We start from the raw sequence: 27,327 nt of genomic DNA, 5'->3' as shown, positions 1-27,327 counted from the left end.
GGTCAGGAAAAGATTATGAACATCTCAAAGAAAACACTGTGCATGACAACTTGTGTATGACAAAAGGGATTGAAAACTTGCTAATATCACAATATCTGTATAAAAAATATTTAACACAACATATTTGGAATACTGTGAACAATTTTGTTTGCCAGATCTCAGAAAGGATATTACAGAACTGAAAATGGCAACCAATTCTGGTGAGAGGAATGAAGCAACTCCTTTATGCAGAAACTGCTGGGGTTTTTTAGTTTTGGGGGGGGGCAGACAAGAAAGGAGTTAAAATTATGCATGATGTGCAGAAAGCGAATAGAGAGACCATTGATAGGGTCATCCAATGGGTGATTCTGGGCAGAAAAAGTAAGTACTTCTTCACACAGAACTTAATAAATGTATTAAATTTGCTATGGCAATGGCCATCAACTTATATGGTTTTAAAGGGGTACTGGACAAATTCATGGAGGATAAAGTCTTCAATGGCTACTAGCAACAATAGCCATATACTGCCTCCAGGGCTGGAGTCACTATGCCTCTGAATGCCAGTTGCTGGGAAGCAACTATGGGAGAGGGCTATTGTCTTAAGCTCTTCAGCTTATGCGCTTCCAACAAAAACATGGTTGGTCACTCTGGGAACAGAATGCTGGATGAGATGGGCTTCTGGTCTACTCCAACAGGGCTCTTACGCCTTTATGACTAAGGCAACGCAGTGGATTCAACGAAAGATGACTCAAGATGTCTCTGTTCATTTATGTAGGCAAGTGAAAACTCGAAAATGAAATGGTTGCTAAGTGAGTTCTTACATCTCAAAGCAGGTGGAAAGGAGACAAAAAAATATAGAAAAATCTTGATAAAGGGAAATCTACAATAATACTAGGCTACCAAATGGGATTGCTATCAGGATTCTTGAGCTAATTTATGTGAATTTTTTGAGCACTCTAAGTGCTATATAAATGCTAGATATTATCATTAAAGTATTTATAGCATACTAGCTTAAGAAAGTTAATGTCATTGCATAATGATCCACTATTATGGTAGGTTATTCTAACATCTAAAATTCATTAAATGGGATTTATGGCTCTACATAGTACTGAATTATTACTGTAATAAATCCCATGCTACAGACTAACAAATTAATCATACTGAGTCATTTTCAAAGTGAAATGAAATGTATCTGGTCTGCATGGTTTTGCCTGGCCCAGGCCTAAGCATGACTTACTAACCATATATTTATAGAATATGACACAAAATAAATACCAACATGTTTGCACATTTGTGTGTGTGTGTGTGTGTGTGTGTATTTCTTTGTCTCCTACCTAAGGCTCAATGGACATTCAGCTGAATTTCATTCCACCTGAGAAAATTTACCTGTGGCAAGATTTGTATTATTTTTGGATGCTGTGATGTTGATATATTAATGGTACAACAATTATGCTGTTGTATATTAACAGTAAATCCTTGTATATCATTTTATATTTCAAGCCAGCATGCATTAATTAGTTTCAAGTGCTAGTGAGACCCACCTCTCCTTAAGTCATGTAGAAAGGTTTTGAATCGTGGGCCTAATTTTAAAGATCAGTTCTCATGCATTCCAGTTTAAGGTGCTAAAAAAGGGAAGATGCTGCAATTTAATCATAACACCACCTAGGTGACATCTGTACTAGGCAGGATACTACTGTTATTTTGCTGTCTAGTTGCTGTTGCTAAGAATGACGAAGTAGCGAAATTACATTTTCCCATTATTATTTCCAGACACACACTGGCAATGGTTTGTTGACTCTAATAAAGCTTCAGACAAAGCTGTCAGCAGAGGAAATGGCAGAAGGAGAGCAAAGAACAACCACCACCACAATAAATAAATTTGAAGTCTGGGTGATAGGTTGTGCATTTTTCGATAAAATTTAATGTGAGTTTTTCAGAATCTATCATACAGCCACAGCTAAATTCCAGATAGATAAGTGCATTCTATCAAGTCACGGTACTCAAGAAGTTGACAAACATAAACATATTATGAAGGATTAAAGAGACAAAAGACTTACCTGCTATAGTATTGAGAAACATCAAATACTCAAAGTTTGAAATCTCCCTTCGTTGCCAGCGCTGAGTCATATTGGAAGATTTATACAGTTGACGGGGAGTGGCCAGAGAAATCCGTCTAGGAATTAAATTTAAAGAACACATTCTAATAGTTGTTTCTATATTGCAGACTTATTAGCATTTTATAACTCAGAATTATGTATTCTTTTTCACACCGTTGTTGAAAAAGACTTAGTTGTTATTAGAACATATAGAATACATGCTAACAGGACCACCAGATGTAAACACTGGATTCACAATCCAATCCAATATAGTTATAGTAGTACTTTCACAAATCTTTTAAAATTTAATTGAACTTGTATGAGAGTAGCTGTGCGGAACTGCAATCAGACAATGGTCTGGATGAGAGCCAACAAACTGAAGCTCAATCCAGGTAAAGCAGGGGCACTGCTAGTGGGTGGTTCCCTACACTAGTTTACCTGATGGGGTTATGCTCCATTTGAAGGGGTGGGTACGTGGTTTGGGGGATACTTCTGGATCCATTGCTGTCGCTTGGGGGTCAGGTAGCCTCAGTGGTATAGAATGCCTTCCATCAGCTGCCCCCCTATCTGGACAAGGATAGCCTGTGCCGTCTGTGCTCTGGTAATTCTAGGCTAGATTATTGCAACATGCTATATGTTGGGTTGCCTGTCAAGATGGTTCAGAAACTTGAGTTGTTGCAGCCAGGTAGCTCACGTGGGCAAGATGGTTTGAGTATATTTCACCGATCCTGGCCCAACTGCATTGGCTGCCAATTAGTTACTGCACACAATTCAAAGGGTTGGTATTAAATGCCTCAGGATCGCAATACTTCAAAAACCACCTTTCTCCATATGAACCTACTTGGATCATCGTCTGAGGCCTTTCTTGGTGTGCCTCCTTTAAGAGAGGTCTGGATTGTGGCAACACGAGAATGGGTCTTTTCTGTGATAACTTCCTACTCGTGGAATGCTCTCTGCAGGGAAGCTTGCCTGGCACATTCATATTTTTAGGCGCCAGGAGAAAACATTTCTCTTTTACCAGGCCTTTGGCTGTATGGCCTTTAAATGGTTTTTTTTTTTTTGGGGGGGGGAGGTTACTGGTTTTTATTGTTCTTGTTTTTATTGTGTATTTTGTGTTCTCATTTTCTATTTTTATGTTGTGATCTTCGGATGAAGGGTGGTACAGTGGTGCCCCGCAAGACGAATGCCTCGCAAGATGGAAAACTCGCTAGACGAAAGAGTTTTCCGTTTTGGAGGTGCTTCGCAAAACGAATTTCCTATGGGCTTGCTTCGCAAGACGAAAATGTCTTGTGAGTTCCTGCAGTTTTCCCCCCTCCCCCTTTTTCTAAGCCGCTAAGCCGCTTATCAGCTGATCCGATAAGCCGATAAGCCGATAAAAGCCGCTAATAGCGCTAATCCGCTACTCCATCAATGGGCTTGCTTCGCAAGACGAAAAAACCGCTAGACGAAGAGAATCACAGAACGGATTCTTTTCGTCTTGCGAGGCACCACTGTATACAAATTTAAATAAATAGTCGTAGTAGCTCCTGCTTAAAATCTCACTTGTACCATGAATTCACTCAGTGGTCTTAAGCAAGCCCCTCTCTTTCAGCTTTATTGGTCTCATCTGCTGGATAGGGGTTCATATTAACTAACCTTATAGAATTGTTATAAGGACTGTTATATATTTGGTATAAAAGAACCCGCAGAAATCATATATGCAATATAATTAACATTGTATGATACAGAATGGTGGAGTAGAAAAATTTGTTCCACTCACATTTTGGAAATGTTGGAATATTTTATTTCACTCACAGTATTAGTACAATCTACTTATTTTTAGGCATTACTTGGATTCTTTAAGGGCTTTTATTTTTGGATGCTACCTTCTGATTTGACAGAATATGATGCAAAACAAATCTCTTCTGATAGCTTCCTACTGGTAAGATAGCTGAAGAAAATCACGGAGTGTGAATTACTGTGGCAGAGTTAAATAAATTATGCACAGTAAATTGGTTCCATGCCCTTATGTTTCAAATAACGTAGGAAGGACACACTACTGTGGTGTTTTCTAAATCTGCCCAGCTTTGATCAAGTCACATTACCTTTTGGATATCCTACCGCAAATGTGTATATGGAAATGTTACTTTTGTTTATTGGAAAACAGCAACATCTCAACAGACCAAGGAAGCAATATTCCCTAAGCACTTGTGTGTCAGCATGACTAGTAAGCATTTCAGTAGGAGATGGGAGAGCGTTGGTTGGTGAACTGTGTCCTATGAGGCTGGGGTTAACAAAGTCTTCTAAATAACCAGTATCCCTACCATTGTGAGCATCTTTATCATGTTTATGACATTTTAAACATAAGTAAAATCCTTACATTTTCCTGTGCTTTTAGCATTAATCGCCAGTGAACAGGCATCCCTACATAAAAATCTAATTTCTGCACAAAGGGATAGAGAGTCTCTGACCTGTAACAGTAGAGTAGGCAACATTTTTAAAAAATCAAAACAGTGAAAGATCCACACACTATTTAAACAATAATTTTCCTGTAAGTGGAACAGACTAAAATACAATGATGGGAAGGTGGAATTTTCTAATTATACTTTTAAAAGAATGTATATTACAAGTAATTTAGGCTGCAATTGTAAACATACTTTCCTGTGAGTCGCCAATGAAGTCAGTGGGACGGAATAAACATTTATAGAATAGCACTGTTAAAAACTAATCTGTTAATTCCATCTTGATGACGATTCCAGAACACCTGGCAGTAACCTGTTTAACAATTATGATTCCTGTCTGAACAGGAAGCGATCTGAGAGTGAATGGACATGACACCCACAAATGATTTTACTTGAAAGTAATGCAATGTTTCCGTGACTATGATCACTGACGCATGATAGATACTCCACATAATCGAGCTTTCATGCATTATCATCACATGACAATCTTGTGTGAATCTACTCTGAAGTTACCACAAAAGAAAACAGGAAATAAGATATATCATGATACCTAGCTTGTGGCAAGCCATAGCTGGTTCCTACTCCAACACGAGGTAAGCTGTACACAACCTTTTTGACTGTTGCTTGGTCAGGAAAATTGAACATTACGGAAGCTGTTGGACAACCAGAATTGAGATGTTAGGAACTGACTAATGTGCAAACAGACGTTTCTGTGTACAACACCTCATGATATCTCACAAAAAAATTACATTTATTTATAAGTAAAAGTATTACTATACAGCCCACTCACATACAAGCTGCCGCAATAGATAAAATATGATAAAATGATTCAAAATAGTCACAAGAATGACTTGCTCATAATCATAAGCAACTGAATAGGTCTGTTGGCATGCAGAGTCTTCAAGAGACGGTTAAAGATTAACAGTGACGCCTGGTGTTATTCAAATAAATAAATAAATAAATAAATAAATAAATAAATAAATAAATAAGCATGTTTTAATAAATCTATATGATAATGTATATTTATTTATTAAACTATTTTTAGCCCAGCTAAAAATCTCAGGGTGCAAGTAATATTTTACACATAATATAAAATAACAGTTACACTGCTGTACATAAGATCGCGACCAATCAGTAAATCTCATCAAACTGGGAAGCCCAATATCAATTACAGTTTGCATGACCAAAAGGCCTGCATAAACAGGCAGCTCTTAACTTGGTGAGAAAAGAAGACCACTGATGGTGTCAGCTGAATCTCTGAGGGCAGAGTGTTATGCAGCTGGGACTCCACAGCCATGAAGCCATCTCTTTCATCTCCATATTGATATATAGTTACCAAAGAAGGGAGGTGAGAAAAGGTCATTGGCTGTAACTTTATCCTTCTATGAAACCAAGGCACTTTAAAGGGCCCTTCTCAGATTCCTACATAGAAAGGTAGGCAGAGCTACACTGTGCATCAAGGTCCTATCTTGCAGAAAACCATACTCGGGAAGAAAGGTGCACATCCACCTATTCAGTCCTGTAGCCCCTTCAACAGAATGCTCATTGGTTACTTTAAAAATTCACCAGAACTGCTGTTTGTTCATACTAATTACATTGCTTTAATATTGTGGTGATTAACACAGCTTTTTACATCTAAAATACATACTTGGATCCTTTGAAAAGTGACACTTCTTTTACATAATTGCTTATTTGGGCGTAAAAGTTCATTCCTGAAGTGTTATTTCCTGGTATACATATACACCACCCATTCTATAACACAATGGACAGACAATTTTCTCCTCCGATTTATAACTAATAGTCTCCATATTTTGGACTCAGTTGTGGGGGAACACAATATCAGCTTTGTATTACACAAGAACATTCCAGTAATTTCAGTGATGTTTGCAGGTCATTTCCTGGAGAATTCACTGTGCTCAAATGAATGGTTAATTGTTATGTTTACTTTTTTGCAATACACAGATTTTATGCTATCGACAAATTCATCAGATGGCAAAGTTACACTCTCAGCTGCTTAAGATTCATTATATTTTGAAGTCTAATAATTTTAAAGCATTATGTTGTTGTTTAAGTAATATAGTGTGAGGACATAAGAAGTGCCTGCTGGAACAGGCCAATGGACCATCTAGTCCAGCAACCTGTTCTCACAGTGGTCAATTATACACCTATGGGAAACCCAAAAGCCATTGCCTGAGAGGAACAGCATTCTATCCACTAGCAAGTCTCAGTATCTGGTATTCGGGGGCATACTGCCTCTGACAGCAGAGTAGAACATAGCCATTGTTCTACTCATAGTTGTTGATAAAGCATATCATGTGGCCTATCAGAGATATATCAGGTAGGATCCGAATTTCACCTTCTATGGATGGAAAAGCTCCTTCCCATAGCCAATATTTGCTAACAAATAAAAACATAATTACTTTGATAACCTGAAGTCAATCACATTTGTTGTTAATATTTTGTTCATGAACTGCACCAAATATTTGATCTAAAAACTGAGTAAAATTCAGAATATGAGCCATCCCGCTGCAGCAGCTGGGGCTCAGTGAAGCCTTCTCTTTCCCACTGTCCCATGCATTGGCTGTCTACTCATAGACATGTATGGATCATTACTTCTGCCTGGAAACAAAAAGTGAGAAACTAAATATCATTTCTGGATGCACATTTTCAGATCTGGTAGGTTTTGTTAGTTTTTAAACAGATGTACAAATACTTTATTCAAAACATGCAGTGAACATACTTCTGTTTGCCATGAACACCTCCAAGGCTGTATTCTGAAGAAGGTAACGTCTTGAGAAAACAGCTCGAATTTCGCTGAACATCCATTTTCCATGAAGGCCTTCTGTATAAGCAAGAACCTACAAAAGAAAAAGAACACTTTTTGACTTGTGATTTTGGTGCTACTAATAAAAACTGACTTATGCTTAAGTATTATTTTTTCCCTGTATCTTGAAGAATTCTTTTTATGTGATATGATGCCATTCCTCCCTGTTTGCTGGGCAATGTCACACTTTAAAAAGATCACCTCCTGCCAAATCTGGCGACCCTATGAATCATCAGCCACCTATTCTAAGGGAACTGAGATGAAAGAAAACCCCTGAGAAAATACTGTTACTGAAGGAAATGTTGGTCAAATGAAAGCAAAGGGAAGTTCAGAGAAAGCAAAATTGTCTCAAGTTATTTGTCGGTGAAGTAACCAACCAGAATTTTTTTCTTGGGTTCCAGTCCTCCAACAGGTATCATGCCTCTATTAATGACAAATCTGGGTTTGAGAAACCAGACAAGACGAAAATACAAAAATGCAACATGTGGACAAATATTTCAGTTCCGCACTTTTACAACGACAATGGCAATAGCAGGAAATTTCTATCATAGCAACATGCTGGTTTTTAAGGTGACCACAAGCTGGAAGGAGATACCTGAAAGCAAAAATTTTTGTTACTACCAAAAGACTTGACAATAGTATTATCATCACCTTTTAAACTTCTTTTTTAGCCTTCCACTTTTGGGAACTGATTAATGACCTGATTTGATTTCTTAGGCTGCAATTCTAAGTACGGTATATCACCTAGGAAGTGAATGCCAGTGACCTCTGTGGAACTTAATTCAGAGTAAATATACTGCACATTTGGGTTAAAATGTATGGCTGTTCACATCTAATGAATATTTGGATAGAGTTGCATTCTTATTTAGAGTCTAAAGTCTGTTTTAGACAGCAAACTTCCATGAATGATTTATTTATTTATTTATCTTTGGTTCTCTGTCATGGAATGAATTACGGTAATAATTCTAGTTGGCTAAAAAGCAAAGAAAAAAGTGCACAGCTTAGATTCACAGGTTTAAAGAACAGTGGGAATACAATGACACCTTATTTGAGTCAATGAATAGGTACAATCCCATCAGTTATTGCTCATATACTATAGCTATCCGTGAATCATGTTGTAGAACATACCTTGTACTAAAGACTCCAAGTAATTAAGAATTTGCTAGGTGTATTCTAATGATTAATTATATTCACTATTTGATCAATGCAGCTTACTCCAGAACGAACTTTACCAGCTAAACATTGAATCAGTAGATCGTGCAACACCTTTGTCTATCAGATTAAGGAGATTTTTAGCATCAGATGTCTTCTTCTGCGTACATAATTACACACGTATCAAGTCACCTTACAATATACCTTGATAGACATTTAGTTTTCTTTGATATATGATACTAAATAGCATAAATCTTTATGCAAAATGTGAGGTAATCTAAAACTATAACTCCTCGATTTATACCAGTTTCTGTATAGGGTATTTTTTGTTAACGCTAAGCATTCAATGTCCTAGAAGAAATTAGAGACGTCGGTAGATTTAAGATGTTAAAAATGTATATCTAGGATCCTATGATGTTCTGTATGTCACAGAAGCTGCTGCCAGATACCCTTAAATGTTCACCTGGTTGCTATACATAAGCACCAAAATTTGGAGTTATGCTAGAATTGGACCTTTCTTAACATGTAATGTTGTCCACACAAGTTAATGAAACATATTTAAAATCTGTGGAGAAATAAACTAGAAATATTAATAATAAAGAAACCTTAGAATACAAACAATGAAAAATCCTGAGAATACAAACAGGGACATATATTCTCTCTCTCTCTCTCTCTCTCTCTCTCTATGAAAATGTGTGAAATACCTATTTTTCTGTCATAAAGGGAAACATTCACATGAAAGGAAAACAAGTAGGTAGAATGTGACAGTATGCATAAATATACATGGGCAAACCATATTCATTTGTTTAAGTCAGGGAAACAATATATATTTATGTTTCTTTATGCAAGGGAAAAGGTTTAGCTTGGAGGTAAAATCATACATTACACAGCAGCTCAGGATCTGATTGTCTTACTTCGGGTCTGGATGAAATTCCCCATAGGTCAGATTTATAGGGACTCTTGCTTTTGTTTTCTGCTCTCTCCAGCATGCTATGGCAGTATTCAGCCCATGGACTGTTTTCTTCATATAGTCATATTTGGAGAAGATATTGTAGGTCACCAAGTTCAAATTTCTGCTTGATGCAAGAAATCCAGCCTTTGGTTGAATGACAAAGGAGAGCCTATTTCTCCCCATGCTAATTAATTGCATAGTTAAACTCATCTTACTACTCTGAAATTTTCTCTAAAGCCGAATAAAAATCTACTCTCCTGTAACTTAAGTTCATTACATCTACTCCTCTGGGGCAGCATAGGACAAGACTTCTTCCACGTAAGAAACCTTCACATCTTTGAAGACTGCTATTATATTCCTCCAGTCCTTGGTCTTCTCCAGGCTAAACATACCCAGTTCCTTTAACCTTTCCTCATTGGGCTCCCCCCTGTTAAAGGTAAAGGGACCCCTGACCATTAGGTCCAGTCGTGGACGACTCTGGGGTTGCAGCGCTCATCTTGCTTTACTGGCCGAGGGAGCCGGCATACAGCTTCCGGGTCATGTGGCCAGCATGTCTAAGCCGCTTCTGGCGAACCAGAGCAACGCACGGAAACACCGTTTACCTTCCTGCTGGAGTGGTACCTATTTATCTACTTGTACTTTGACATGCTTTTGAACTGCTAGGTTGGCAGGAGCAGGGACCGAGCAACGGGAGCTCAACCTGTCGCGAGGATTTAAACCGCCGACCTTCTGATCAGCAAGTCCTAGGCTCTGTGGTTTAATCCACAGCGCCACCCGCGTCCCTTATCCCCCCTGTTAAGCCTACCCTAAAATGGATAGTCTCATGTAGTCTCTGCAGAAGACTCCCAAGTAGACACTCCTACTGGTGCAATGATCAAGTACGTAATCTGGGAGTAGTCCTTGATTCAACCATGTCACTGGATGCCCAAGTAGCCTCAGTGGCAAGGAGTGTCTTTTTCCAGGCAAGGCTTTACAAGTCATGCCCAGGCTGAAACCCATGGAGAAGGCTGCTGCTTAATTTGAGCGCACATAGCGCCTTCATTTTAGTGGTCATTTTTATTGTACCGCTATTGCTGTTGGAATATAATTTTATTCTCCAGAATGCTGCCATAAGAGGGCAGAGCAAACCTCAAACCTCAGGAACTGAAGGAGGAGCCAGAAACATCCCCCAATGAATTATAACCTTATACTAATTTACACAGTTTATGTGCATGCGCTTGTCTTCATGCACGCAGACATCCGAACTCAGGTGCTAAGCTATAACAGTTCTGTAGCCAAAAGAAGGTGACAGAAAATGTGATGTATCAGCATGCTTGGGGGAGCTCCAAGGTTTGCAGAAGAAGGGAAAAAATCAAACTGACAATCAGCTCCTCCCAATAAGTGGCACAGGAGGATTGAGAATGCTGAAAGGTTGGGTGGGGGAAAACTGAAAATTGCGGGGTAGGCGAAATACAGTGGAAAGTCTTTGGCGGTTCGAATCCCCATGATGGGGTGAGCTCCCATTGTTCCGTCCCAGCTCCTGCCCACCTAGCAGTTTGAAAGCATGTCAAAGTGCAAGTAGATAAATGGGTACCGCTCTGGCGGGAAAGTAAACGGCATTTCCGTGCACTGGTTCACCAGAAGTGGCTTAGTCATGCTGGCCACATGAACTGGAAGCTGACTGCAGACAAACGCCAGCTCCCTCAGCCTATAGAGCGAGATGAGCACGCAACCCCAGAATCGTCCACGACTGGACCTAACGGTCAGGGGTACCTTTACCTTTTAACATCAAACAACACAACACCGTTGTTAAATAACGTATTGCCCTTGTTTGGCATTCTAAATCTTCCGAGGACTAAGGTGATCTACCAGTGTGAATAAGTGGTATGGTAGGTCTTTTTTCATTTGTACTTGCATTTGAGTATCCCACCACACAGACACAGAAAAAACAGAGTGCTATCCAAGCCAGAGTGCCTTGTTCCCCATTTTCCTCTACTGTGGCTTCTGACACACTTGTGTGCTCTCCATAACGTGAGCTTACGACTGAGCGTGCTAGGAGTGGTTAGAAAGTTAAGATCCAAGAATTGAAGCAGCCACATTCGGAGTCCTTTGGGTCTTCTCTCGCGGCCATAATTAATACTAGTAATGGAATCGTTTCGCCCAAGGCAATGAAATAAAAACTGTTTCTAGAACTATAAGTGAATCCTTCCAATGTTTGTGATCTGTTAAAGAGCTTGCATTCCCTCCTCTCCGCCTATTATTAGCCAGCATCCGTCTCATTGCTGATTGCCATTCCCCTGTGGCTCTTTTCTGGCCATACCCTGTTGGCAAACATAAGGGTATTGTGTGCATATGGCTAAAGATGGCTCTCTTATCTGACACACATATCCTCAAATAAGCTAGTATCCACATACCCACAGGGCGGGGGAGGGGGATGTGCAAGTCCCAAGCTAAAAATAATTGTAATGTCTAATCTTTAACTTTTTAGCATCAGGCTAGGTTGCTTTCACAGCAGCCTTCTAGAGAAAATCCAACACACGCCAGATGACAATTGCAAACTAATCCCTTTCCTGCTTTCGATTTCTTTTTATGAACTGCAAAAGCAAGGTCCAAGAGACAGCCTCTGATGCACCTCAAGTCCAGTACATGCCTTTCAAACCTAATCAAGAGGGTGTAAAAATGTATATAGAAAGATGAAAGTGTCTTTGCCTTTGTAACATATGGCAAAAAAGCAGGAAAAGGCTGAAAGAGATGTTCCATAGGGGAAGGTTAAGTCTGATGCTAATGCTTATTTAAAATGGTGACAGTCTGGAGTAGTGAAGCCTTGCTGGGCTGCTTTAATTTCTCTCTGGAATAGCTTTCTCCCAACCTTCTGCAGCACATCAAAGTCTCTGGAGCTCAATTAAAATTGGATTATATTGAAATGCTCTGTCTATGGGACTGTGTGCTCACTAACACTTTTCTTTCGGTAATACTGGAGATGACAGTTGCCCATCCCAATTTAAACAGTTGTCATAGAGACCACAAACTAAAGCAGCAGTAACTAACAATACAAAGGAAAGGTAAGTGCTCGGATTTCTATGAATGAAGGGGTTGGCTTTCAGCTGCACTGGATATACCACAAGCCGTTAAATGCAGCTAACATAAAAGGCTGTAATATGCCAAGCAGCTTGGCAGAGAGAAGCAAAGTAAACGATTCAAGTAAAGAATTTCATTTGCGCCTAGATAGCAACCCTGTAATTAGACAAGCATTTTGTATGTGGCTATTCTTCCACTACTTAAAATATCCAAAATTAATAGACTCTCTCTAAGGATCAGTACTGAAGGTGGGATATAGACAATAGCCAGCAGTCAGTAAATTGAAGAAGTTAATAATTACTTTCTAATTACCAGTTTAACATAATTGGAGTAATTACTAGGCACAGTAAGCGATTATTCTGTTATTTAATAAAAACAGAAAACTTTGTTTCCATGTGAATATGTAAAATGGGGAGCACCTTCATGCAATTCCATGAAAATTGAAATATAAACAGAGATTAGACTTCTTTGTATCATTTTATTAGTAAGATGTCCACTGAGAAAACAGAGGCTTATTTTATATGAGATTATATCCTGAGCTATTCCATAGACTCAAGTCAGATAATCATGTTATTCAACACAATGTTCATGATGTACAATGTAAATATAAAACATTTTAAAATAACCCATCTAAATGGGTATGTGATCAGACCTAAATAGATTTTAATTTAAAATCTTGCTTAATGTTATTATATTGCTTCAAAGATTGTTGACATTTTATATATAAAAAAATCCCTGTTCTGGCACTTTTCAAAAAAGCAAAATACTGTTATGAAGACAGCTTATATTTCTGGCAGCCATGCAGAGCAATACATTTGACAGCATAGATTGCAAGTAATGATATCATGTTCTCATGTAAATGGCATGTTTCTGGCACCATAAAAACTCACGACTTTTCTTGTAATTGGCTTACTCAGAGTCCCAAGGTTTTCTTCCCCTTGTCATTGTGCTGATCACCATGGAAATGAACAATTACTGTTAGTTTACTGTATGGCTCTATTTTTCTTTAAAGCCCTGGGTAAGCATGCTCCGTGCTCTCTTGGGGGAGACTGTGTTAGGATTTTGAAGCAGCAACAAGGCAGAGAGCACAAAGTGCAGGCCAAAGGGGAGGGAAGCAAAAATGTGTCAGAAAATCTAAAAAGTGCACAGATCAAAATTTGTCAAAACAAGGACTAGGTTTAAACCAACAAGAAAGGCCCCTACAGCTTGAGCCTTGACAAAGCATGGCCTATTTTATTTATTTTATTTTATTTTAAGCCCAGCTGTAGAAAACACCATCTAATGAACCTGTCTGGGGCTGCTGTCCCCATCCTGTCAGGCATGTCAGGAAATGACAAGCACTGGGGACAGGCCGCCGCCAGTCATAGACAGGCCTGCCAGCTGGAGAGTTCAGCCCCAATCTAATCACACCACCAGAAAATAACTTTTCATGCTTTCAGTCTGAAAAGATGGGCTCAAGAAAAGGGTGGGTGGGGGGAGACTGAAACAATGCCATTTGCTTCAATTGCATATTGTTCTCCAGAAAGAAATTTTAAAAGAACTTATCAGCGAATGCATTCATGCTAATTAATATTAACAGAGCCTTGAGTTGGCCACAGAGGCTGACCAATAACAGGCCATATTTATCATACCGCTATATCTTGTCTATGGATTCTAAGCTAATGAAAATGGAAGCCCAGCATTTTCCATTGTGTTTTAAAATTAGCTCTCTTGAAGAAAAAAATAAGTACTGTTAATAATTTATTGTGATGTCCCACACTGTTTTTACAGGGTTGCTTTTTGAGTGCTTGGCACCTACAGATCCATTCATTGCACTGAAGAAGACCACCTCCACCCTACTTTAGGGAAGCTTCCCTAGGGCAAGTAAAAGTGTTGGCTTGGGAAGAAAGAAAAACAATCTGTTTCTCGGAGGTCATTAACAATCCTATAATCTGCAAGGCTATGTATGCAAAAATCAGTAACCTTCTTATTCTTAAGCAGTGCAAAGCAATAGAAGGACACTAAAATATGTTCTGTTTTTGTTCTGTTTTTTTAAAAAAAGCTTCATAGGACAAAAGTCATAATGGTGTATAATTGTTCTGCACCAGAAAAAGCTGCTATCAAGTAGCAGCTTTACAAACACTTCTAAAGTAGTTAAGAAAGTACGTTTCAGGAATTTGGGGCCTATCCTATCCAATAGTCAAATACTAAATGGTACAAGAATAACAATCACCGTGCTAAAGATGTATAAGCTTCAACTGATTTTATCACAGCCCAAAGAGATGCATTGTGTGATCAGCTCTCCTACCATTCCCCCACTTTAAAGCAGCTATGGAAAGAGGGGGTTCAGATTCTGAATGCAGCAGAGGTGCTTGAGGAGAGAATGTTTAACCCTTCCCTTTATACCATTTCCCCAACTGAAATAGCTCTTCTCTCTGCAGGGCTGGGTGGAAAAAATCTGTTGGTATCCGTCTGTCTTGAGAGCCAATGGAGTGCACCTCCAGCGGTGAAGTCAAACCACTGCGTTAGCAACACCTAAGTGACTTCCCCAGGAAGCAAGCCTGGGCACTGTGTATGGAGATCCTGGGCTGCCCAGACAATGATCCCCATCTCGGCCTCACAGATGTGTTCCAAAGGATAGCAGAGCTTTCCAAAACTCTGTGTTCCAAAGGAAAGCACAGCCTTCGTTTGGCAGTAGATTGGCTACAGGGCAGTTGTCTTAGGGACTTCACTGCAGATTTGTGTTGAGTTTTCTCCTGAAGATGAGCAGGAGGTTTAGGGCCAGAATTTTCCATCTCCTAGATGGGCTGCCTTCCCAGGTTGATAAGCCCCATCTGTCCCCTCTATAGCACATGCAGAAACCACTTTCTTGACTGATGGATCCACTATTGGTCTTATCCATTCAATATGCCAAAGCCTGCCTTTGTATGCAGGGGAAGACCCTAACTCACCAAGGATTTAAGACCTATCAGCTGCCCTCACCTGGTTTAGCCAGCCAGTCAAAACCATTCCTGAGGTGTGGCTGCTGTCACATGCTGACAGCTTCTAGGAACCACAGGTGAGAGCAGAGTGCAGGGTGGGGACCTAATGAGGATGAATTACCCCACAAGGAGCATGATGTGTGTCCCCCCAGAGGTACCACCCCACTCCTAATTCCCTATATACCCCTCGTGTGGAGAAATACAGGTAAGATATTGGTACCTGCCTCCCCCCCCAGTGGAAATGAAAAATAAAGATTTAGAAATGGCTATTCCTTTCCACAGTAAGTGATAACTTCCAATTCAATGAACAAAAGCTATTTTGTTAAATATCTCACATAGTTTCACACCCTAAAATATCAGCATTAATAAATTATACATGTCGCATTCAATCAAAACCAATTTTCTCACAGGAACTTTACATCATTCATTGTATGCAATTATCCTCCAAGATCCAGTTACTAAAAGGGGGTGGCAACTGTGATATGTGCTTTATCAGTGGCTTTCATAACTACTGGCGGTCAGCAAAGGGATACACAGATTAAAGAATCCTAAATTCCTTTATGGATTCACAAGGAAAACATGCTGTACTGGTCATTTTCTCTCTCTCTCTCTCTCTCTCTCTCTCTCTCTCACACACACACACACACACACACACACACACACACAGACACACTTTCACTGGCCAGCCCGTTCCCTCTCTATTTTCTAATACCCTGCCCACATCACCTTGAACTGTCTTGTATGTCTGGAAGTAAACCTAACTTCTTTTTCTACTGCCAAGTCACACTGAGAGTACAGTATAGTTTTATTACTGTGTATGCCTGTGTGCCTAATGATAGACGAAGCCAAGCCAGAGCACAACTAAATGCAGCACAGCCATCTTCTCAGAAAAACTCTTCACAAGCTCAAGAGGTCAAGACACGAGAGCTTTAGCAATCTAATCTACACTTAATGGCCCACCCAGTGATATTCAGAATATCACTCATGAAATCACCCAAGATATCCCTCAAGTAATTAATGACCCACCCAGTGATATTCAGAATATCACTCATGAAATCACCCAAGATATCCCTCAAGTAATTAAGGAACAAAAGAAGAAAAGGCACACTAATCTAGGAACTTCCTCTCTACCCAGAACGTTGGAGGCTATACACCACACCCCTCAACAGTATTTATAGGAACTCAAACACCAGACTCTGCTCTGTTCCAGTAACAAGAAGCCGAAAGCACCAGCCTGAAGATGACGAGTGAGACCTCGTCGAAACGTCGCACAGACACCCCGACTCTTACACGGGAAGACACCCGAAGACACCAAAACCTGCATTCCTATACCCGTGAAAATCTACGAAAGCAAATATCTCACCTCTACGGGGAGGAAACCTTCCAGCTGACAAGAACCTACGAGAAACTAGAAATCCGAAGAGCCACCATCTTATGTGATCTCCTGTTCCTACGCAACTGCCGAGACAACAACTTAACTCCCACATGCTTCCAACTTAAATTCCACTCTAAAACCCCAGCTACCGAAAGGATCCTGAAACGAACTGAACTATCCCTAATCAGAAACGAAATACATAAGAAAAGATACCTACTAAACCAAACCAACAAAGATCTGCTCACTCTTCACCTCAAACTATGCAACAAAATCCACCCTGCACTCTGGGACAAATGCAAACAACTAGCCGTCTGGAGAGCTGAAACTGAGACCTCACATAAGACAGACAGACACACCAACAAACTCTACAAACTAGAAAAACGCCAGAAGCCCAGCCACCCTCCACAACAACCCATGAAACAAACAGTACATAACATATCAAACAGGATCCTCACCCCAACTGAAACCAAAGTACTCTCCAAAGGTTTCAACTTTGCAGTCGCCCCGAGACGCATCCCCACGGAAAACATCATATGCGGAGTCGAAGCTAGCCTGACCAAAATCGACCCAGATGAAGCCAATAAAATCAGACTTGAAGTCACCAACATCCTCTGCTCCAGCAAACCACCCAGAAGCAATTTACACAAAGAAGAACAGAAAGCACTCACCAACCTGAGGAAAGACAACAACATAATCATTCTCCCAGCAGACAAAGGCAACGCCACTGTTGTGATGAACACATCGGACTACCAAGCAAAACTATCAAATCTACTCCAAGACCCTACCTACCAACCTATAAAAACAGATCCCACCACCTATCTGGAAAAAACCACCAAATCCAAAATAAAAGCCTCTCCTATCAGTGAAGAAATCCAGCTAAGAATCATCCCCAGAGAAAAATCATCCAGATGCCCCAAACTCTACGGTCTCCCCAAGATACACAAAGAAGGAACACCACTCAGACCAATAGTCAGCTCCATAGGCTCACCTCTACAAAATCTCGCTAAATTTCTCGCTAAGCAACTTCAGCCCTATGCAGAATCCATCGCTTCACACGTTACTAACTCCTTCCAGTTCATAGAAACAATAAAGAAACAATACCTACATCCCGATGACCTACTTGTGAGCTTCGATGTTGTATCTCTCTTCACTCAAGTGCCCATTAATGAAGCCTTGACAGCCATTCAAAACAAATACAACCCCCCCAAATACATCCTGGACCTGACCAACCACTGCCTAACCAACACGTACTTCATCCACAATGGACAAAGATACAAACAGATAGAAGGAGCACCCATGGGATCACCCCTCTCACCGGTCATCGCAAATCTGTACATGGAACACTTTGAAACCAATGCTTTAGACAAGTCAGAACACAAACCCAAACTTTGGCTCAGATATGTTGACGACACCTTTGTAATTTGGCCACACGGAAAAGAAAAACTAGATAGCTTCCTCACACATCTCAACAGCCTACACCCCAAAATACAATTCACTATGGAAATAGAAGACAACAACCAACTCCCCTTTCTTGATGTCCTAATCTACAAAAAACCTGATGGCTCCCTAGGACACACTATCTACCGGAAAAAAACACACACCAACCGTTACTTACATGCACAATCACACCACCACCCTGCACAAATAAACTCCGTAGCCAAGACTCTCATCTCCAGAACCAAACGCCTGGCTGACAAAGACCACTTGACAACTGAGTTACAGAATCTCTCAAATGTGTTAATCGCCAATGGATACCAGAAAAACAGGGTTACGAAGCTAATCCAAAAAGAAACACCCCCCAAAAACCAAGACACAGAAGAAAACAATGGCATGGCCCTCCTTCCTTATATCAAGGGCACTACAGACAAAATCAGCAAAATCCTCCATAAACACAATATCAAAACAGCCTTCTGCACCAACCAAAAAATAGCCAATATCCTCAGAAACCCAAAAGACAAAATCCAGCTGGAAAACCAAGGGGTCTATGAAATACCCTGCAAAGTCTGCCCAGCCACGTACATTGGACAAACAAACAGACGAATAAATGCACGTATCGCAGAACACAAGAATGCCGTCAAAAAAGAAGAAAAAACTTCCTCTCTTTTCCAACACATGAAAGAAACAGGACACGAAATTAATTTTGCAGATTCCAAATTGCTCTTTAACATGGAACATCACCACAAGAGAATAATCATGGAAGCCATCGAGATAGAGAAACACCCTCACAACATGAACAAGCGTGACGACACGTCCCGCCTGCCAGACATCTGGAAATTAGCCCTCCCCACAAAAACCGACACCAGAACCAGAGGCACACAGAACGCCGTCACCAATCAACCACACCAGACCCAAACCCAGACCCTCTCCACAGACATATTACAGACTCCATCCAGCAACCAAACTATAGTGGCACCTCCGGATGCTGCACCCCCCTGCAATCCCTACACAGATCTGGCTGGCACAAGGCACAAAACCATAGCTCGCCCCTATACACGAAGCCAAGCCAGAGCACAACTAAATGCAGCACAGCCATCTTCTCAGAAAAACTCTTCACAAGCTCAAGAGGTCAAGACACGAGAGCTTTAGCAATCTAATCTACACTTAATGGCCCACCCAGTGATATTCAGAATATCACTCATGAAATCACCCAAGATATCCCTCAAGTAATTAATGACCCACCCAGTGATATTCAGAATATCACTCATGAAATCACCCAAGATATCCCTCAAGTAATTAAGGAACAAAAGAAGAAAAGGCACACTAATCTAGGAACTTCCTCTCTACCCAGAACGTTGGAGGCTATACACCACACCCCTCAACAGTATTTATAGGAACTCAAACACCAGACTCTGCTCTGTTCCAGTAACAAGAAGCCGAAAGCACCAGCCTGAAGATGACGAGTGAGACCTCGTCGAAACGTCGCACAGACACCCCGACTCTTACACGGGAAGACACCCGAAGACACCAAAACCTGCATTCCTATACCCGTGAAAATCTACGAAAGCAAATATCTCACCTCTACGGGGAGGAAACCTTCCAGCTGACAAGAACCTACGAGAAACTAGAAATCCGAAGAGCCACCATCTTATGTGATCTCCTGTTCCTACGCAACTGCCGAGACAACAACTTAACTCCCACATGCTTCCAACTTAAATTCCACTCTAAAACCCCAGCTACCGAAAGGATCCTGAAACGAACTGAACTATCCCTAATCAGAAACGAAATACATAAGAAAAGATACCTACTAAACCAAACCAACAAAGATCTGCTCACTCTTCACCTCAAACTATGCAACAAAATCCACCCTGCACTCTGGGACAAATGCAAACAACTAGCCGTCTGGAGAGCTGAAACTGAGACCTCACATAAGACAGACAGACACACCAACAAACTCTACAAACTAGAAAAACGCCAGAAGCCCAGCCACCCTCCACAACAACCCATGAAACAAACAGTACATAACATATCAAACAGGATCCTCACCCCAACTGAAACCAAAGTACTCTCCAAAGGTTTCAACTTTGCAGTCGCCCCGAGACGCATCCCCACGGAAAACATCATATGCGGAGTCGAAGCTAGCCTGACCAAAATCGACCCAGATGAAGCCAATAAAATCAGACTTGAAGTCACCAACATCCTCTGCTCCAGCAAACCACCCAGAAGCAATTTACACAAAGAAGAACAGAAAGCACTCACCAACCTGAGGAAAGACAACAACATAATCATTCTCCCAGCAGACAAAGGCAACGCCACTGTTGTGATGAACACATCGGACTACCAAGCAAAACTATCAAATCTACTCCAAGACCCTACCTACCAACCTATAAAAACAGATCCCACCACCTATCTGGAAAAAACCACCAAATCCAAAATAAAAGCCTCTCCTATCAGTGAAGAAATCCAGCTAAGAATCATCCCCAGAGAAAAATCATCCAGATGCCCCAAACTCTACGGTCTCCCCAAGATACACAAAGAAGGAACACCACTCAGACCAATAGTCAGCTCCATAGGCTCACCTCTACAAAATCTCGCTAAATTTCTCGCTAAGCAACTTCAGCCCTATGCAGAATCCATCGCTTCACACGTTACTAACTCCTTCCAGTTCATAGAAACAATAAAGAAACAATACCTACATCCCGATGACCTACTTGTGAGCTTCGATGTTGTATCTCTCTTCACTCAAGTGCCCATTAATGAAGCCTTGACAGCCATTCAAAACAAATACAACCCCCCCAAATACATCCTGGACCTGACCAACCACTGCCTAACCAACACGTACTTCATCCACAATGGACAAAGATACAAACAGATAGAAGGAGCACCCATGGGATCACCCCTCTCACCGGTCATCGCAAATCTGTACATGGAACACTTTGAAACCAATGCTTTAGACAAGTCAGAACACAAACCCAAACTTTGGCTCAGATATGTTGACGACACCTTTGTAATTTGGCCACACGGAAAAGAAAAACTAGATAGCTTCCTCACACATCTCAACAGCCTACACCCCAAAATACAATTCACTATGGAAATAGAAGACAACAACCAACTCCCCTTTCTTGATGTCCTAATCTACAAAAAACCTGATGGCTCCCTAGGACACACTATCTACCGGAAAAAAACACACACCAACCGTTACTTACATGCACAATCACACCACCACCCTGCACAAATAAACTCCGTAGCCAAGACTCTCATCTCCAGAACCAAACGCCTGGCTGACAAAGACCACTTGACAACTGAGTTACAGAATCTCTCAAATGTGTTAATCGCCAATGGATACCAGAAAAACAGGGTTACGAAGCTAATCCAAAAAGAAACACCCCCCAAAAACCAAGACACAGAAGAAAACAATGGCATGGCCCTCCTTCCTTATATCAAGGGCACTACAGACAAAATCAGCAAAATCCTCCATAAACACAATATCAAAACAGCCTTCTGCACCAACCAAAAAATAGCCAATATCCTCAGAAACCCAAAAGACAAAATCCAGCTGGAAAACCAAGGGGTCTATGAAATACCCTGCAAAGTCTGCCCAGCCACGTACATTGGACAAACAAACAGACGAATAAATGCACGTATCGCAGAACACAAGAATGCCGTCAAAAAAGAAGAAAAAACTTCCTCTCTTTTCCAACACATGAAAGAAACAGGACACGAAATTAATTTTGCAGATTCCAAATTGCTCTTTAACATGGAACATCACCACAAGAGAATAATCATGGAAGCCATCGAGATAGAGAAACACCCTCACAACATGAACAAGCGTGACGACACGTCCCGCCTGCCAGACATCTGGAAATTAGCCCTCCCCACAAAAACCGACACCAGAACCAGAGGCACACAGAACGCCGTCACCAATCAACCACACCAGACCCAAACCCAGACCCTCTCCACAGACATATTACAGACTCCATCCAGCAACCAAACTATAGTGGCACCTCCGGATGCTGCACCCCCCTGCAATCCCTACACAGATCTGGCTGGCACAAGGCACAAAACCATAGCTCGCCCCTATACACGAAGCCAAGCCAGAGCACAACTAAATGCAGCACAGCCATCTTCTCAGAAAAACTCTTCACAAGCTCAAGAGGTCAAGACACGAGAGCTTTAGCAATCTAATCTACACTTAATGGCCCACCCAGTGATATTCAGAATATCACTCATGAAATCACCCAAGATATCCCTCAAGTAATTAATGACCCACCCAGTGATATTCAGAATATCACTCATGAAATCACCCAAGATATCCCTCAAGTAATTAAGGAACAAAAGAAGAAAAGGCACACTAATCTAGGAACTTCCTCTCTACCCAGAACGTTGGAGGCTATACACCACACCCCTCAACAGTATTTATAGGAACTCAAACACCAGACTCTGCTCTGTTCCAGTAACAAGAAGCCGAAAGCACCAGCCTGAAGATGACGAGTGAGACCTCGTCGAAACGTCGCACAGACACCCCGACTCTTACACGGGAAGACACCCGAAGACACCAAAACCTGCATTCCTATACCCGTGAAAATCTACGAAAGCAAATATATATATATATATATATATATATATATATATATATATATATATATTCATTATAAAAAAGAGTCAAACAAAACAAACATCATATTTTTCACCAACTTCATCTTTTTGACTCCCCTCAGCCTTTCTGATGATTCTTCGTTCTATTTACTTCTTCCACATTTCTCACATAATATTGCACTACCTTAATATCTTATTTACCCCCCCCCTTTTTTTACAATATTTCTACCTTACATTTTCACAGAACTTCCCGAAAACCTACAAACGTTGTTTGATTATCACATAATGTTTGCATATACTCTGTAAATTTAGTCCAGTCCTCAGTGAATCTCTGGTCACGTCGATTCCGGATCCTTCCTGTTAATTTATCAAGTTCCGCGTAATCTGTCAATTTTATTCTCCATTCTTCAATCGTAGGCAATTCTTCTTGTTTCCATTTTTGGGCCAACAATATTCTTGCTGCTGTTACTGCATATAAAAACAACTTCCATTCTTTCTTATTAACTTCATTTCCTATTACACCTAGTAAGAATGCTTCTGGTTTCGCCACTTGCCATTTAAGGGGATTTGGGTGAAGACCTCTGCTGAGGCTTCCAGGAGAAAGGAAAAGGATGGTGGAAACTTCCAGTTTCTTGTAGAAGCATCTTACGATCATGTACAAGAGCCAAAAGTTTTTCCAGGTTGGCTGATGTAAGTGGAGGTTGGAGAACATCTGGTAGATAAGGAGGCTGCTTCATTGGCTCTGTGAATGGCAAAGTCCAAGTGGCATTCTGTCAGCTGGGAGTCCCCATTCTGAGGAAAGTAAGTTCCTAGAGACTAAATTGAAAACTGAAAAGTCCACATTTGGGATCTTTAATAAGATCATTAACTCAGTATCAAGGGAGTAGAATTGGTTAGAAATAGATGCTAGCTTCTTAACTTGGAGTGGCAAGAAAATGAATCAAACAAGCATTATTTCTCTTTTACTGTAACATAACCTTCTTGATCATGAAGAAACAGTAAATGCTTTCTATAGGAAGGCTTTCTACACTTTCTCATATGACTTGTTGTGAAGGCTCCGATAGCCTGTCGTCTCCAGATTTGGTTACAAAGCAATGAGTTCATTTTATCATGCTAGCAGATTGTTGGATAAGGCTGAGTAAGAGCTGTTTGAAACAGATGCCCTCAGAAGGTGGTGGACGCCCCTTCATGGGAGGTTTTGAAGCAGATGTTCAATGGCCATCTGCAATGGATGCTTTGAGATTCCTGTATTGCAGGGGTTAGACTAGATGACTCCCAACTATGATTCTAAGGCCTTTTTGAACCTGTTCTGGAGGTCTAGCTGCACTTTTTGATCTGCCAAAATAGGTCTAATTTCACCAAACTCACAGTGGGTTAAGATAGTTGAATTTAGGTTTCATTGAATTCACTGAGACATTAGTAATCGCTTTTCATTGATTTCAATGAAAACTAAGTAAAGCTAAGTCTGATACAAGTGAAGTATCTGCTTAACTCTCCACCCCCAATAACCTATAGTAATAGGTATGGAAAACAACCCAGTGATACAGCTGATAATAAACTGAGCACGAGTAAGCAATGCACTCCCACTGCAAATAAGGCACCATAATAATGAGTTACATTACTAGTTGTTCAATCTTATGCATGTTTACTTGAAATTAAGGCCCTTTGTATTCAATAGGGCTTACTCCCAGGTGTACGGGATTGCAATCTAAGGCTATTACAATTATTCCCACTCTACTCTGCATTGATAAAGCTGTTGAGGCAGTAATGTGTTCCATTCTGGTTACTGAACTCCAAGACAGACATAGATAAACTGGAAGAAAGCAGACTAACAAAAATTATCAGAATTCTGGCTTACTTAGCTTGAATAAGAAGAAAAACTGAGTGAGAACTAGATATGGACTTCAAAGGGGGTCTTTAAAAACTTTTCTGATTGCTTTCAGAAAGGGTAGAGCCGAATTAAATTACAAAAAAAAATACAGGCTGCTATTTTGATGCCATTGACATTATGTGGACACTGCAAAAACCTTTCATGCATGAGCAGCAGAGATCCCAAAGTAAATACCCAGTAGTCTTAAAGAACTTATTTTATTGCCTACTTTGGATACCCTAAAAAATTGTCTGCAAAAATAGACAGGACATTTGGAGGACTTTTGAATTCTTAGAATGGCAAAGAATATGGTACAAAACCTTCCATGATACTTATTGATGACTGAAATAAAATCAGTTTTTATGATTATGACTGATGGCATATTGGCAATTTACAAAAGATGATCACTCTAGTCACTATAATTATTATTATCTGGCATTATGTTGAATGTAACATTTTTCCAGCAGCAACAAAAATAATGGGTGATAATGTTCAGTTTGGGTGTCGTGCTTGTGCAATAAACTTCTACTTGTGGAAGTGGAACTTTCTCTTCTCATCTTCTCCCTTGCAGTCTGCTATCTTTGCAGAATTGGGAAACCCTCCAGAACAGATGGAGGATAAAGGGGGATGCAGGGGAGAGAGTAGAAGTAATTCCACCACATCTACTGGTTAAACATTGGATCTTGCCCACTATCTCTGTAGGGAAAGTATACATATATCTGTATATACAGTATGTGACTGTACTTCACTAAGGGTACATGGACTAGGAAGGCTATGCATGCACCAATCCCTGCTTGGCCAATCTTGGAAGATAATAACAGTATGTAATCAAGAGGAGGTAATAACAGCAAAATGAATTTTGCATGCGCTTGTATTGTACAGTCTGACACATGATGTAGCAACCTTGCTGAGACTAAGTAGGTCTCACATGTGGTCAGTACTCAGCTGGGAAACTTCTTTAGAACCCTGTGTATACTGTCCAGAGTAGAAGCAAGGCTAGATAAGGGAAGAAAATGCACGTTTTTAGGTTTGTTCAAACATTTCCGAAAGGGATTCCACACATGAGAGTATTTCTATCGCAGGCCATTAACATTGCTCCATGGTATTTCAGAGCCTGTCTGTTGATATCACTGTGTTGATTGAAAATAACCATGGTTCCCTCGTTGGCCATAACCTAAAACAGTTAAGCCTGTTTAAATCGACTAAAACCAATTATCTTACTCATGCTTAGCTCACTGTTGGATTGTGACCTTTATTTGTTAGCTTGATGCCTATCTTGCTTTTGGATTGCAGGGATTGCATGATTCTCACTTTATCTGAGTTGTGATGGATTTGACCATTGGAAATGGCCTCAATGGGGTTCTTTTCACCAAATGGATAATAAAATCCATTAGGAGAAAAAAAATAGAAACAAAGGAATATTAGTAACCACAAATGAATGGAAAATTTCTTTTATCTTTTCTTTGTGAGATGAATCACATATGTGGAATAACCAGTTAAAATATTGTTTATATGTAAGTATATAATTTTGTTGCGCACAGTATCTGTATTCAAACTTCTAATGTATTGTTTGTCATTAGCTTACATATTGCTGCCTTACAGTGGCATTATTCAATTCATTTCATTCATCCAGAAGCAAAGAAAGCTCTGACCTCCTGACCCCAATTTTCACTTAAAGAAACAAATTTCTTTTTGCAAACAAATTCAATTTTTCTCCTGTCAACCTTTAGCCTTGCTTTAAAATATTAAGCTTTTCCCCATTATAGTAAGCAATCAGGTTTCCACTATACAAATTTAACATTAATCTCTACTTTATAATCTGGTGAGAATGTTACCTTCATTTTATTCAGTACTGCCAAAAAGAATACAAGTAGGTATACCCTTGCAATCTTCAAGCACACAATGACACTCTAAGTGCAAAGCTATACTTTTAAATTTAATTGCTTTTTAACATTTTGCAAGGTAAAACAATCAGCTGGGTAGGGGATATAGCTCTGCTTAAAAGGGAGGGAACATGACACATGGAGAACAAAATCTGTTGATGAAATATAAATGTATTCCAAAACAAATGGTTCCACAAGGCCCCAAAGCAGTTGTTTTGAGGCAGGAATACAAAGGCCATTTCCCCACTTTCAGTCACTACCACTTTTTATCATGAAAATGAGGTCCAGGTTGGAGGTTACGGGTGGGAGGCAACATAATGTCTTTTTTATTCCCCCCCCAGAGCAAAACTCTCCCAATATAGTAATGGGATTGAAATCACTCTGTAGCAAAAGGGCAGAAATGGCAACATAACTGTGTCTGTATTCCTAAGCCAAATTATATTGTATTCCTAACTCAATCTTGTTCTTCAGACATTGACTTCTTTTTTTAAAAAAAAAGTACATAACTACTTCTGATGTCAAACTCTTCTGCTTGCAGTATAAAATAAATATGTGGCTAACTTGAAAAAAAGATAATTTATTTTTAAAAATATGCTTGCTGCAATCCAAGTTCCATGAACAACACTGTAGCTGCTCCACCTCCCTGAATTCCCTCAAGGTAAGGTAAAGGACCCCTGGACTTTTCTGAACTGTTCCTAAAAGCCA

The 27,327-nt window shown here is 40.2% G+C and overlaps 1 protein-coding gene across 3 annotated transcripts in view; it reads right to left on the bottom strand.

Moving 5' to 3' along the window:
- The window catches only part of NBEA (neurobeachin), a 353,050-nt gene that overhangs the window by 83,343 nt on the left and 242,380 nt on the right, over positions 1-27,327 (bottom strand). For all 3 annotated transcript variants that reach the window (XM_082221535.1, XM_082221536.1, XM_082221534.1), the window contains 3 exons: positions 7,257-7,374; positions 5,067-5,169; positions 2,037-2,152 (listed from right to left, as the gene is read on the bottom strand). In XM_082221535.1, the coding sequence (XP_082077661.1) occupies positions 2,037-2,152; positions 5,067-5,169; positions 7,257-7,374 (337 nt within the window). The remainder of the gene's footprint in view (positions 1-2,036; positions 2,153-5,066; positions 5,170-7,256; positions 7,375-27,327) is intronic.

The sequence above is a fragment of the Podarcis vaucheri genome (genome assembly GCF_965113315.1).
Source record: "Podarcis vaucheri genome assembly, chromosome: 4".
Taxonomy (NCBI): domain Eukaryota; kingdom Metazoa; phylum Chordata; class Lepidosauria; order Squamata; family Lacertidae; genus Podarcis; species Podarcis vaucheri.
This window is presented reverse-complemented; position numbering and strand designations above follow the sequence as displayed.